The sequence below is a fragment of the Haemaphysalis longicornis genome, unplaced genomic scaffold, assembly GCF_048455015.1.
Source record: "Haemaphysalis longicornis isolate Haplotype H1 unplaced genomic scaffold, Haemaphysalis longicornis Haplotype H1 scaffold_1, whole genome shotgun sequence".
NCBI lineage: Eukaryota > Metazoa > Arthropoda > Arachnida > Ixodida > Ixodidae > Haemaphysalis > Haemaphysalis longicornis.
In genome coordinates this window covers 152,567,319-152,582,278 of record NW_027526203.1, presented here as the reverse complement: position 1 = coordinate 152,582,278, position 14,960 = coordinate 152,567,319, and the positions used below count along the sequence as shown (strand labels likewise).

The following is a 14,960-nucleotide window of genomic DNA, read 5'->3' as shown; positions in this document are numbered from 1 at the left end:
TGGCGTTTATTTCACATTTTAGCCATTTTATCACCGTGAGGGGGTGTGATTTACAAAATCCCGGTCAGCCTGCAGCAAGTTTGTTAGGCCCAATTACTGAAATTGCTTTTTGAGCATCCGTATGGCTAACGTTTGCGAGTAAAAACCAGTTGTATGCCTACGTGCTAAACACTTATTAGGAAATCCGTAAAAATACGTGGTTTGCATAAACTACAAATTTGTCCTTTAGAGGTTGGTTACGGGTAAACCCCTTAAAGTGGCTTTTAGACATTCGTATGGGTTACCTATATCAGCACAAAAGCTTCCCTTAGCGACAGGTAATTTAGTCACAGCTTTTGCACTATTCTGAAGGGAAAGGTGACACTGAAGTCCTAAACAGTGGTTTGAACCTTTTTACACCAATATATTCTAGCTATGTATGCACGCTAAAGCAGAATGTGATGCTCCAACTTAGCCTGTAATGCCTGTACATCCCATTTCCGTGTCTCACTCACGTTGCTTCTTCATTTTTTTTTTCACTTTTTCAGAAGGTTAATAAATTATATTTGCAACACCGCTAACTGTGCGCGTTCGCGCGCGAGTAGCCTGCTATTGATCGAAGCCCACCTACACAGGCCTTGTAGTTTATCGGTGGATATATATAGGGAGTAAGGGTTAGCGTCCAGTTAGTAATTGATACCGCTACAGAGCGGTCGGTTTTTGCGCTATGTAGAGGTATATAGAGGGGGGTGAAGGTGCGCCGCGTGCCGAAGTCTTGCACTGGACGGCCGTCGGGAAGGTGGTGCTATCTGTGGGCCCAGGAGTACCGTCGCCGGAACAGCCGTCTAGGTGGTGGCGCCATCTGTTTGGCCAACCGGTACTTTCGGCTGGCGTGACGGGCATCATTTGCCGGGCGTGACGGCATCATCACCGCACATTGCGAACACGTAAAAAGCTCCGCTGTTAAAATTAACAGAGCCCTTGTCATCTAACAGATGAAAGGTGATCCCCGGGGTTTTATTCCAGCGATTAGCGCAACCCAATGCGACACACGAGTAGACCATTTCTGAGTACTACAACTTTATAGCGTATAGACAATATTCATGACGAACTAAGTCGTAATGTAACCCCACGTGCAAGCATACAACATCGCCACACGTGCAACAGCGGGGAACACCCGGGAACCACAATAGTTCCCGAATTCCCTGGAGGTGTCCCAGAAAAGTGGTTAGATAAATTATAGCGTGTCAGAATATTCAACCTGTGCTAGAACGAAGAAATTGTCTGGTTTTTGTTTTTCATTTAGAAAATACAGCTCGATTCTGGTTCGAGAACAATGAGAGCTCACCGGCGATCTGTAATCTGTTCAGGAATGTGTTCCTGAAGACATTCGCTGCAGTTGTGCGGAAGGAACTAGCCGAGCTTTTCCTCTAAGCGCGCTCAACACCCCAGCGAAGGGTTCGTCATTTTTATTGGAGCGATAAAGAGATAATTTCCTCGTGCTGACCCGTAGATGGGCAGAGAGGAAATTAGGTTCGTTATGCCGGTAGTTAAGCAAGAGGTGGGTTCGCAGCCCACCAAGGACGATCACAAAATTTTGATCGGAGGCAGCCAGTCTCCAAACCCCGACATGCGCTCATGAGAGTATGGTCATAACGGCTGTTCAATTGCGACAAACGACGTCCACGCAATGGGAGAGACGCCGGAAAGACTCCGTGAGACAGTACTTGATGTAGTTCGTGAAAAAATTGCGGAAGACCTTTCTAACCACGCCAGCCCCTTCTCTCTCCTACGTGATTCGAGGCAGTACATGGAATCGGTACTGTCGGAAAAAATCCGCGAGGCATAAGCTTATACTGCCGCCGTTCGTCGTCTTGACCGTTGTGTTGCCCACGCGACCGCATGCAGTGCCACACTTCACACCGATGAAGACCGACGTGTGCTGAACTCCCGATCGTCATCCGCTGTGCTATCACCGAGAAGAAGACGGCCATATATATTGTCGCTGACATTACTAGCGGCTCCATCTGAGAGGTTTTCTAATCAACACACCCCGCCCGCAGCCCGGACAGTGTTGGAACGAGACCGGGAATACCCGTCCCACAGCAGCCGAGGTCCAGCGGGTTTCAACCGTTTGCCGTGGGGCTATTCATACACGCCTTGCCGAGCAGCAGCAGCAATGCTGACTACGTGAGCGGAAGGCCGTCAGCTCACGTGAGGGAAACTGAAAACAGCAGCATGTGGAGTTGAAGTTTCTCTCCGGCGAAAAACAATGCAAACCGTCCAACTACCTGGCCTTCCGCCATAAAACCCCATAATCATCACCATCCTATATGCCGAATGTCGCACCGAAGATCAAGCCCAGTGACGCGCTCACAGCCGGACGTTCCGCTTTAAGCCTTCACCTGACGCCCGAACATGACGACAGCCACACGCCACGACGCATACCCGACGCGAGTAACCGTCCATGAACGCCACGACGATGACGGGCAACAGTCGCCCTGGAGCGTGTGACAGCCGAGATCATTAGACCCTATGGGGACTAAATGTGATTGGACGAACGGTTAGTGCGCCATCTGATTGGTCCGTTCCGATACTCCCCACGGACTAATTACAAGAAGGAAGTCGCAGAAAGAAAAAAAACGTCACCGCCAGCGAGAACCGAACCACCGATTCCCGGAGCAGCATTAAAGAAACCCAATACGCTAACACTAGGCCACGCGGCGGGGCGGATGTGGTAGCAAATATGTATGGAAGTGTAAAGCAGGCGGTACTTGCCCAACGCAACGATTCGTGGTTGCTGGAGTCCGAATTTCCATGCTCGCAAGGGATCAGGACTGTGATTTGCGCTTTGCGCTTTGCTTAGGCCACGCTCCATCGATTCTACGTAGAGCCTCACAACCATAGTTTTTTCCTGTAAGGAGAATTAACTCGTCTCCTAGTTGTGACGGGAGGCGGGGTGATCGGGCGACTCATTTGTTTCCGCACAAATTAGCGCAAACTAAGTATATTCTTAGTGTTCGCTACATATGTAAAGTGCTACCCGTATCGTACGTGAAAGCGGTCGTCTGCGTGAGTGTCAGAATAGGGAAACAGACCATAATTTCCTGCATAGGCGAAACCAAATTTGGAGTTCTTTAGCCTGAACTCTCCAAGTTAGCGTTGCTAGACAATCGGGACTGGAAAATGCAGCCGCGTCTTACAGCAGTTGCATCATTTTGATAGCTATGGTGCGGAAGGCAATTATGTGTGGAGTTTAAAAGCTAACTTCAAGACGCTAAGCTGTAGCGCGCATGTTTAATTTGTAGTTGTTTTGACCAGCCACTACTTCGTTTTTCTCGTCTGCTCAACATACACATATTCATAACGCTTCGAGATCAATGTTTACTATTTTCACTAATATTTTTCGCATTGTTGACGCGGTAGAAATCTTTCATTGGCCGTTTTACCTCGCGCGATTCCTATGCGACACAGCCTATTACCATAACCTCACGCGGAGAAGCGTATTTCCATCGCGCTTCTCCGCTCCTTGCCATTACCCGTCGTTTGATTTAGCCTAGAAGGTTTTGTTGTAATTAAAATTAATATTTTCTCCCGTGGCGCTATTGAAAAGCCCCACTAATTGTAATGACTCGTGTTTTGGAAATCTAAAACTGACCACAGAGATATGCGCTAAATGGTAACGACGACGCCATTACAGAGAATTAACGACACAGAAACGAGACTAAATGTGGCGTTTCGACTTCCTGTTGCTCTTTAATAGATCCGCAGGGACGAGCAAATTAGTCTGCATTTGTGCCCACGGCACACACTCTACCACGGTTACTCACTCCCCTTGAAGATGAACTGTTGCCCGCGAGCCCTAACGGCCGTATTTGGTCCCAATTTTGCTCCCTTTCACCTAAAAGTGTACTTAGCGTGATGGGTTCGTTATACTACCTGACTTCTCTCGCGACGTAATTTTCAGTATGGCATTTTTGATGAACAACGGTGCTATTACTGATTTCAAGGCAAACTCGACCAGTTTCTCCGGCGATCACGCCACGACTCCGCAAACAACCCCAAAACAACTTGCACCTAAAAGGATTGCTGCTGACCATGTGAAGAAAAAAAAAGGAGGCAAAGAAAAACTACAGCTTTGCGGTTGACCACTAATGCCTGAACAAAATCGCGAAAACGGCGGCTACACCTCCGTTACCCAGGAATTGAAGACGACGATGGCAACATACATGGCATTTTTACGCCATGTAGATAGAAATCATGATTCTATATGTTTTAAAAAGGGGCGTATAATTAAGTGTCTCAAATATGGTTGCAGGGTAGGCAAGACAAATACTGCGCTATAACTGCATTTTCCCTTCGAGTTCAGAAAGTACCCGATTTGTTTGCTTGCCGCCATGCTCCATGAAAACGTAGACATATGCATACAGTTGTGCACAGCATCGATTGAACTGATATGAATAAGCCGAAGTACTTACGACTATTCTAGTGTTAAGGAATGCATTTAAATGTAGACATCCTAACATCTTCGGTTCAACATTTTTATTGGTTTTGTAAATTCAGTCAACAGATTCCAATTTTTACTAATATAAACCTCTAGTCACCACGCTGGAAGTACAGTTTTGGAACCAAAGAGGCTACCTTAGCAACGAGACAACCACGCTACGACGACTCCGGGTACGAAATTTTGCTCTGAGCTTTAGTACTAGGCGGCAAAATCCGTGGTTCCAACGCTCAAAGGGCGCTGCAGACCTCTAGACGTGAAAGGATAAATGCCTACAGGGCGGCACGTATGCGGTGATTGCATATTGTTCTGACTATTTCAGTGGTAGTCTCTTAAGGCGAAACCTACCCCGTGCTTTCACACCAAGCTGTACGTTACCACCCCTGATGACTTGCAACTTCTGCGAACGTCACAGTCCCGCCTGAGGATGGAAATAAATTACACGCTTTATTTCTAGACGGCTATTCTTTGTGGGCTCACAACTTTCAGTAATTGGTTACGAAGGGAAGCACCTCCGCCGGAAAAAGCATTCCCACCGCTTAAACGTATTTATCAGCAAAATGGTAACTTGCGACATGCCTGTGGAGCTAGGTTGTGAATCAACCGCTCTAAAATTCAATAGTCAAGCAACTGAATCTTATGGTATGGAGTAGAAAAAAATCCCGAGCCATCTCCACTAACGTGGAACATGAGGAGGGGCAAAGCATGCGGTATATAGGTGTATTTTTGGGCCTTGGCGTTTTTACCGACGGAGATGAAACCGTAACGGGAAACCTGGGGAGGCGCGAAGCATACAGTGTATTAGTGTATAGTGGCGCATCATCATATGCTTACATTGCCACTATCATCATCATCATCAATGCCTGCCTACCATCATCATCAGCGGTGCTTGCCCGGTGGCGTCAGCAGTGACACGCGCCAAGGAGATCGAGCTCGACCGAGCGCCTCGGCGGCCGCATGTCTGCACCGCTCCCACTGCTGGCCGGGCCTACGCTCTCCAATAAAATGTGGGAGGCCAACGCACCCTATCGAGTCTGCTTCCTACATTTCATTGGAGAGCGTAGGCCCGGCCAGGAGTGGGAGCGGTGCAGACATGCGGCCGCCGAGGCGCTCGGTCGAGCTCGATCTCCTTGGCGCGTGTCACTGCTGACGCCACCGGGCAAGCACCGCTGATGATGATGGTAGGCAGCCGTTGATGATGATTATAGTGGCGATGCAAGCATATGATGATGCGCCACTACAAGTTTATTCTTAGTGCCTTGGTGTTTTTGCCCACGGAGATGAAACGTTCTGCGAGAAGCGTCGGAAAACGGGTGTCGTGTGTTCTTTTAGTACGCGTTACGTTCTAGCGCGAGGAATTGGAAAACGAGTGTCTCGGTGTTTTTGTACCACGACTACATGATACTACGACGACATGAGAAGACCACGACATGAGACGCCGAGAGCCCGAGCCTAAGGGGCTTCGCCCCTAAAACACGTTGATGGGGTTCTTGGTTCATCTCTCCTTTACGAACGCAACAGTGACTCCAATATAATCAGTTCGCACTAGTGTTAAACAAAGTATAGAAGAACTAGCCTCGAAACGCGTCCTTATGCGTAGAGCCCATCCCATCACTTCCCCTCGTTACACTGGCGAAGGCGTCCCAAAACCGACCTCCGTCATGTAGTGGTAGCGTGGTGAACTCGCGGCTTGCGGGGAGTTGCATCCGTTTCGATTATGCAGAGCCAAGACCAAAGCGTAACTTGTTTAATAAAGGAGAACAGCGATGATACAGGAGGAGAAGCCCGCTGGCATGTTAACAACACGAATCGGGGGGAGGAACGTCTCGCTCTGATCCCGCCCACGCGCTTACTTGGCTCGCCGAAGGGAAACGTCATTAATATATCTTTGAATATGATGATGTAATGACTATCCTTTTGCGGTAATATTCGCGTAACCTGATAGCTATCACGCAGGTGTATGCAATTAATATTGGTCTTTGCTTCAAAAAGTAATTTGGGTGTGTTTAAGGTCATAGCTATACCTTTCAATTAACTGTACCAGTTGGGTCATGCCTGTTGTAATTTTCAGATTCTCTGTCAAATGGATGCAGATATCAGCACACATCGAATTTTGCAATGGGTTCAGGCAAAGGCGATGAACCCGACAGAATGAAGTAGATGAGCTTTAATTCAGAGTTTGAAGTTAGCGAGAAACAGGTAATCTGATTTTTGCGCGTTCCAGGCGAGCGTTTTTCTAAAATACCGGCGCGAGCCATGGACGCAACAGGGCCTTCGCCTGGGCATCTGCGTGATCTCGGACTGCAGACAAGAAGAGCTGCAAAGGGTCGCTAACGCACGTAGGTTTTTGTGTTTTCCTCCTTGAAGGTAGTCAAAGAAGACATAGATGATTATGCAAATACCGGTTGTCATCAATCAGCGGCTTCCTTGCTGATAGAAAACAGTCAGGGCTACTAGCAACTGATCCTGACCAATGCGCTCCGCTCTTACGGGTGTACCACAAGGCACAGAACGAGGCCGCATCCTGGCCATCATTTTATGAGTCAGTTGACAATTTTTCCGCGAGGTTATTAGGGACAAGCTAGCATAATAAAGAAACCAAACACGCGCTAGCTGTGGATATTTACTTGAAAGATTGTGCATTAATTTTAACTCCCCAAAGGAGGCGACGGATATAACTTCTAACGCGCAGTTAAATAGCATACTGCCGGGCATGTCGGTAAATTATTTGTTTAGACATTGACTGCAGCTGAAAGTACCTATGTATGAGAGTTTCTTCCAGTAGAAGGCCACTTCAAGCGTTGAACTGTTCCCCTGGTAAAAAAGAAGTCTAAATAAAGTTTAGTACTCGACCGTCGTGACTGGGCAATACAGCATTCCTTATACCTAGGCGAATGAAACCCCACTGGTGTGAAGAATGCGTCTTCGTCCGGTGTATAGTGTGTACACGTCGGAAATACTATCGCATCTTTGCACTATGCTCAGTGATTTCGCACATTTTTTTTCATCTTTTTTGTACATTGGTCGCAGTGCAGGTATAACCTCTCCGGTGTAACACGTATCTTACTTTTCCATTCTCGTTAGAGCATCGTTCTAGTTTCTTTGGAGACACGAAAAGTGACGAACCCACGCCGAGGCTGACAAAACGCATACAGACAAAAACTATGCAGTAGTATATAACTCAGAGCACAAAGAATTGATGATGAGTACAGCTGTTGTCACGGCAGTTGGCATATGCGAAGTGCTGGTAAAGTTATAAAAGAGTAATTTCGATCCACGTTGGTGAAACAGCGGAGCTTTCAGGGAAGACACCACAATTATAGAAACACAGGAAGAGTGCTTCTGCTTGTGTATCTCTGTCCGTTCTCTTGTTTTTCTGCATTCGATAAACACTGCCCTACTTCGCCAACATGTATGATTGCCAACTCGCGCAACTGTCTATCCTTCTGGAATAACTGATATTAAGGGCAATGTGGCTATAGTCGGTCACCAAAGGTTCCAGGGTATAAACGTCGCAGCTTACATTGTGGCTCTAATGGTGCAAGCTTCTTGTGCTCGTATATAATGACAAATGCTGAAGATGTGCCATAATAACCAAAATACGCTTATTTATTGTACAAAACATAGCATGCCTCCTTCTCACCTTACCTAATTACTAATTCAAGGTAGTCTCCAAAAACGTGATTCATCGTGTACTTGGGGCTGAAGGTTTCGAAACGTTGTATATGGCATAGTGCAGACTCTCATAATCGTAGCCGATGGTAATTGCCATCCTGGTTCTTGCACTTTGACGCGTGGAATAGGCCACGTATCACTCTCGTCTTATCGACGCCTGGGCAGTGAGTCACCAGAATCCATCATAACACCATCTTCCTTACTCAGGTCAGTAGCGATGAAGCTAAACGTAACCCGTCATCACCGCGGTACTGGACGCCTCCGAGGCATTGAGATTCCTTTGGGAAAGCAACGTGCCCATGATTTTTGAAACAGCTTCACTCTTTTATGTCTCCAAGTTTTTGCTTTGGTGAGACCGAACGCTTGCAACTGCGCGCCTGCATGCGTGATTTCCAACTATGTCGGCCTCTCTCCGTTTTGCCGTGCAGTGATCGGGGGCGCTGTGAAGACAGAAGTGAAGCACTGCACGACGGGCTTGACACCGGGCTTGACCACATCTCAGGGTGCCATTACGTGAGCGAATCCCCTCTTTCCAGTGCAAGAAATATGCGAGACTTTAGGGTTGTGAAGTTTGAAAAGCATGCATGCCAACGAGTGGAGCTTGGGCGCGACGCTCTTTACGGAGGAAAACACAGCATAATTTTGAATTTAGGCTTGTTGGTAATAGCAAAATGGTTATACGACAAAAATATATTACAGTGGCCGACCGATTTTTCGGACCTGGAGGGGAACAAAAAATATTTTCAGTAAAACAGCAGTCCGAGAAACCCCGGAGCCGCAAAAACGAAGTTTATTTCATTTCAACAGGATTTTAGCAGTCGCGAATGGTTCCTTGCTATAAATTCCTCCGTGTGAGAACCTCTGCTTGCATTCCTACAAGCGTCACATTTTCTTCATAAACATCACAATTTTTGTGATGGTACGCACAGTGCACAGGCGATGGGGTGAATCCCGCGAACCACAATCACCGCAACGACTACTGATCAAGTAAAAGAACAACATACATGACGCGCGACACAGGACAAACCTGGTGATGATGATGATGATGATGATGCTTAGCGGCTTCCCCTTTGTAACGGGGTGGCGTTGCACAGCGGCCTTAGTCGCAACGCCACTGTACAATCATCTCGCCAAAAAATAGAAACAAAATATATAAAAAGTAATATAACAGAAAGAAAATACTTTTACGAATTTTTGCGCTAGTCTGACTTCTTTGTTCGCATGTGTTCCCAGATTGTTCTCTGCTGTTTTCCCACCAACATTCTAACCTTCTTTTACTACCCTCTACTGCTGTCGAATTCACTTTTCCGCTAACCTTAAGGCCAAGGGCCTACGGAAGCTGGATGGCGACCTCACTGAGGACTGGACGGATACTTTTGCACTCCGTTACAATATGTCGCATGGTTTCTGGCTCCTTTCCGCAGCCTGCGCATAGTTCTTCCTGTACCGGCTCCCGGATAAGCGTTTTTGTCCGCAAGCAACCCGCCCGGGTTTCAAAAAGCAATGCACTCCCTTTGATATTATCGAATAATTTTTCCCTTGCGATCTCCTACTTCCTGATCCTGTAGATATCTAAGGACCCCTTCGCATCCATCCTCTTTTTCCAGGTCATTGCCTCTGATTCTTTTACTTCATTTTTTAATGCATTGATCGTTTCCCCCGCACTCCCAGGTTTCATATACTTTGTCCTGAGCCTTCTGGTTCTTTTCCTCCACTGTGTGTCCACGCTTTTCATGTAAAGATACCGTAACACTTTGCCCGCCCATCTCTGGTCATCAATATTTGCAAGTCGTTCTTCAAAACATATTTTGCTCTGTGCTTCTTTCACTTCAAAGGATGCCCATCCCATGTCTCCCTGCACTGCGTCATTTGTGGCTTTACTGTCTGCTCCTAATGTCAATTGACCTACCGCCCTCTCATTTACTTCTAGCCCTGATTGAATCTCTTATTTATGTTGCCTACAGTCAGCGTCACCTGGTGCCGGAAAAAAAGCGATGTCCAAAAAAACCTGCCAGCGTATGACCCGTTTCCGGCTTTTGAGATTGCTTCCGCCGCAGACTACATGCAAAATAAGAGCCTCCAAGATCAAATTTTGCAACCCCGGAGGGAGGCCAGACAATCCCTATCCTTTCCAAAACTAGCTAAGCGCTGTGGCTCTGTCGGGGAAAATGTTGTCCGAAAAACCGAACTTTTGGCTTTATTTTGTCCGAAATCTCCGTCATTCCTATGCATTACTCCTATGGGAAAACTTGCGGTTCTTCGGGAAAGCCCGGAATATCCAGCCAGTCCGAATTTTTGGAGTCCAAAAAGAACGGTCGGCTGTTTAAAGGGGATAATTTCCAACGTCAGGTGTCATTGTCAGTACACTGCGAGATCGCATAGTTATCACGTGGAAATGGTATTTCACGGAGTGGGTTTTTTCATCTGCGCGGAAAATTGAGCGAAGAGCCCGGTTTAAATTGCTGCTATAGACAAAATGAATCACTGGCTTCAGTACACAAACTGTCTCGCAAAGGATCTCTAAAATAGCATTATTTAAGGAATATCGAAAGGGAAAGTGGTTTAATTCAGTAATATTCCTCTACTCATGCTCATGGCGGCGCGCACAAACCCGTTATGTGCGCACACATTGATGAAAAGCAGAACGACAGAAACTACCGCCATCATGGCCTTTGCAGAAGCCACACGCACGGCCACTTGGCTTCCTCTTCGATAGCTGAACGATGGGCAGCTAAAGTATTTGTAATTGCCGCTGTCGTATTTTTGACGCAGAACACCGCCATATATGGCGCAGGGGCTGGGCCGATGCCTACAAAAGGAAGTTTCGTTGAACGGATATTTCACCACCATATTTACTGCCAATGTCTGTACCGACACATCGGCACTGACGGTGGCTACGTATGTATATTTGCAGGTTAGTAAATTATCTCCACAAACATTTAGAGCTCTTCTGCTACTGTTCAGACGGAAAACAAGCGAAGCTGTATTGACGGACAACAACGCTGAGTGACGTATGGTGACGCACTGTATTCATGAGATAAAGACACTAGCATAGAAGTTTCTTAAAATTAACTCTGAATTAATTCTCGCATAACTTGTTTCGGGTTGGCCTCAATAAACCAAGAGCTACAACCGTTTCCTGTAACCCATTGACCCCCCCCTAGATGGGCGGCCTTTTGCAGCTGACGGGGATTTTGTAACGTTTACAATTCACTGTGAACTAATTATGAGTTAATGAAACGCGTTGAGATAGAGTCATCTTCGTGGGCAAACTTTCAGTTATATTATGTCAGATTGACACCTAGAGAGCATTTTATATCAGCTGTAGAGCTATAGCGGGTCCGATTCTCGGTCGACGCGATCCGTTAGACGCCCACAGTCTTGGTCAGAACCGTGAAAAAGACAGCTTCGCTGCGAAAGTTAGGTGCATGAATTTCGGCATCGGATTTAATACTGAAAAGAAACGCTGCCGTTAATTGTTTAACAAAGGATGCATTGATTTTGTGTCGCTTATTGATCTTCGTTACCTATACCTGGGCCATCTTTTACGATAGAAACTCACCAGTGGCTGCTCTGCGCTTGGTTGTTACAGGGCCATATTCATCATCATCCTTCTACTCATGGGCGCTGGTACATTCGTGGACCTGTACAGCGCTGACAAGACGAACGCTAGCGGTAAGCGGATGCGCCTGCAGCCCTGCTCCAGAATGCGGCGGTGGTGGTGATGGTGAAACGCAATTTGTTAGCGTTTAGAAAAAGAGGTGGATGAGTATAGGACGCCCGGACTCCAGCTGAGAGGAATGCGGGTGCCATGGACGTGGCATCTGCACTGCCGACCAACAGGAGCTGATGCTCTATGGAGGGGCTGTCCAGGAGACGCCTCCAAGGCCTAGGAGGGAGACGAGAGGGAAAGGGGGTGGTGCGGGTTGTGGTGGCTTGTTTGGTGGCCGCTGTTTGGGTCTCCTAAAATCAATTTAGGACGAAAGACGAGCCGAGGATCCGGTAGAGGGCGAGTGGGAGGCTTGGGGTGCGACTGCAGAGCTAGACCATGTTCTCCGCGGTTCCTTCGGCGCCGCAGAACATGCACTTGCGTTTCACGAACTTGGTCGAACAAAACTTGTGTAGCCTGAGTGGACACATGAGTGTGTATGTTTGGAGTCTTCTCAGTGTTGTCTGTCGTAACTTGGTGAGATTGGGATGAGGATCTAGTAGACGTCACTACCTGGCTCAAAAATTCTCAATGATTTCGGCCAAAGACGTCAGGCTATCGGGTATGCATTCCAGCCCTTCGTCTTGATTCTAACTGGTTTTTCTTGGACATGGCGGGGGAGGGCGAATTTGCTGGGCTCGACGCTTGTGGGCTAGGTGGATTAGAGATCTGGACGGCGCGTGAGGTCGCTCATTACTGCCGTTGCCAGAGTGGGCCGGAATCCAAATCATGTGGAAATAGGTACTCGTGTGGCGATGCCTTGATGAGGTGCGAGCAGAATCTCCTGAACTTCCTTCTAGGCTATACCGAAGGAAAAGTTTCTGCACGCCTCCGCCGAGTCACAGACTACGCAGATGATGGTGGACATCGTTGGTGCCTGGGCACGAAGGCGATATCCCTTTCTTCGGTTTCTAAACTGGAGACCTGTGACAGGACTGTCATGGTGGAGACGGTGTTTCCATTCCCATCGACCATTGGCGCAAGCAAACGTCTGTTATTGTGGCTGGTGCCCCGAATGGGCAGGGCTGCGGCATACTTGCAGAGAACCGCTGGTGGCTTGACGGAGGAAACGCGAGCTTCGATGGGAACAGCTCTTTCCTGCCGGCTATCACGATGTTGCCTCGGATGCATATATCTGGGGATCGAATAGATATGTATCCTAATCCACCAAGATATCGGTAATGATTTTTCGCTCTGCTCTCGAGAGGACCATGAATGGGGAGGATTAGGTGGTGGAGTAAGTGTACTCCCGCGTCCGTTTTTTAGCCTTCTGTGTTGGCAAGCCAGATGGGCCGTGATTAATTTGCGGGTCGTGTTATAGAGGCCTAGGTCCTCCAGTGTATTAGTACTGATCCATTTTGTAGGCCCGCCACCCGTTTATAGCATTTTCGTATAAAGATCTTAATTTCTTCAGGTTCACAAGCAGGGCACGGTGTGCTGTAAATGATTCCTTAAAATTACGAAGGCATGGACAATCCTAGTTATCTCCGCCTCTTTCATACCGCGGGTTCTGCTTGTGATTCTCCTAATTAAATGAATTTGGTGTTTGCATGTGGACTTGAGTTTTTTAGTTGCGATGGTGGTAGTACCTGATTTTTGAAGGTGCAGCTCGAGGATGCAAATGTTGCAAGTTTCGGGATCAGATGACTGCCGACTTGAATGATTGATCTTTTCGAACTGCGTACCTTGCTGAGGTGCTTGTGGCCGTCCAGTAGAAGAAACTCCGATTTTTGTAGGTAACACTCAATACCCCAGCCAAGGCTGGTGTCGCTACGACGACTGCCGTCGCTTGTTGTTTCTGGTTATGGTGATGATGCTTGATTGTTTCCCGGTCGTCCAGACGTAATATCTTCAGCATAGAGCGCATACTGAACGCCTCCTAATGCCTGGAGTTGGCCTGGCAGTTTGATGAGAGAAAGTTTAATCAACAATGGCGAAAGACCCGCCTATGCATGACAATTCTGTTACCCTGATGGTCCACCTGCTGCAGTTCGTCTCACGGTGTTGTGCTAGAGCGCCCGGCCCAAATTGGTTGCACGGGGCGACGCACCGACAGCGGGGCCGATTCACGCCTCGACCAAACCAAACCAAACCGCCTGCGGCCGACAGGCCCAAACTTGCATCGCTGCAGGGTTACCTCTCCTTTTCCATCGTGGCGGCTCGGCCGGATCATGCATCGGGTGAACGACCGGCAACCGACAGGCCGCTACTTGCTTCGAGGCGGCTTCGCTGAGACAGCGACCGCATCGCCTTCCCTTTCCCCGTCTTGGCGGCTGGGCTGACTGAACCGCTTCGACTCCTGTTGTCGGATTTCAAACTTCGGCCAGTGAGAGTCCTCATTGGAGCAATTCAAACATCTCGGGGCTACAAGGGACTCCCGGGGGTAAAAAAATGCCGGCCGGCAGCACTTATCGGTGGCACTTTTCGGAGGCGCCGAGTAGAGAGGTGCTGTCGCCTTTGTGCGAGCCATGTAACAATTGTTACCCTTGCACACACTGTATATAAAAGTTGCTTCAACTTTTCGTCGGCTCGGGAACTTTATCGCTCTGCTCTGCGCCGAGTCGATGGCGGATGGAGCAAGGCAACGCCGCTACACCGGTGACTGAGCTCGGATGGCCAGTAGCATGAGTAGTGGCTGCGGTGTGGTGGCCCAGTTCCAACAGTGGTGACAGCGTCGGGATGGCTGATTACCAACAGTGGTGAAAAGCTGGGATACGAGTCCCAGCAATGGTTAAAACTGCGAGGTTGAGGACTGCCCTGTATGCTGTCCTGATTATGGGGCTTTTTTCACTCTCTTTGGTGCGGGTAAATTTGTGGTACGGTAGGCTCTGCAGTATTCGGGTTATTATCAGTGGTTGCACTAGTCTTATCCTTTCTTTTTTCTTTTTCTTGCTCTGCTCTTGGTTTGGCGTTTTCTTTGCGGGAAATTGGTTAAAGATTTTCTGCTTTTGGCGATTTTGAGTTTGACACTACCGCTTGTCTCTAGGGCCACGCCGCGAAATTTTACGTGGCTGTTCTCAGGGAGGACATCCGTGCCTAATTTTAGGGTAATTGTTAACTTGGCCGCGTTGCGCCATCTGTCGTTTGCAAACC

General features: G+C 48.0%; 1 protein-coding gene across 4 annotated transcripts in view; it reads left to right on the top strand.

The window, feature by feature from the left end:
- LOC144137997 (nose resistant to fluoxetine protein 6-like) overlaps positions 1–14,960 on the top strand; it is a 168,539-nt gene that overhangs the window by 18,231 nt on the left and 135,348 nt on the right. For all 4 annotated transcript variants that reach the window (XR_013315796.1, XR_013315798.1, XM_077670035.1 and 1 more), the window contains exons 3-5: positions 6,708–6,822; positions 8,587–8,671; positions 11,751–11,833. Coding sequence is in view for 2 of the 4 variants with exons in the window: in XM_077670035.1 (XP_077526161.1) it covers positions 6,708–6,822; positions 8,587–8,671; positions 11,751–11,833 (283 nt within the window). In the remaining 2 variants the exon portion in view is untranslated. The remainder of the gene's footprint in view (positions 1–6,707; positions 6,823–8,586; positions 8,672–11,750; positions 11,834–14,960) is intronic.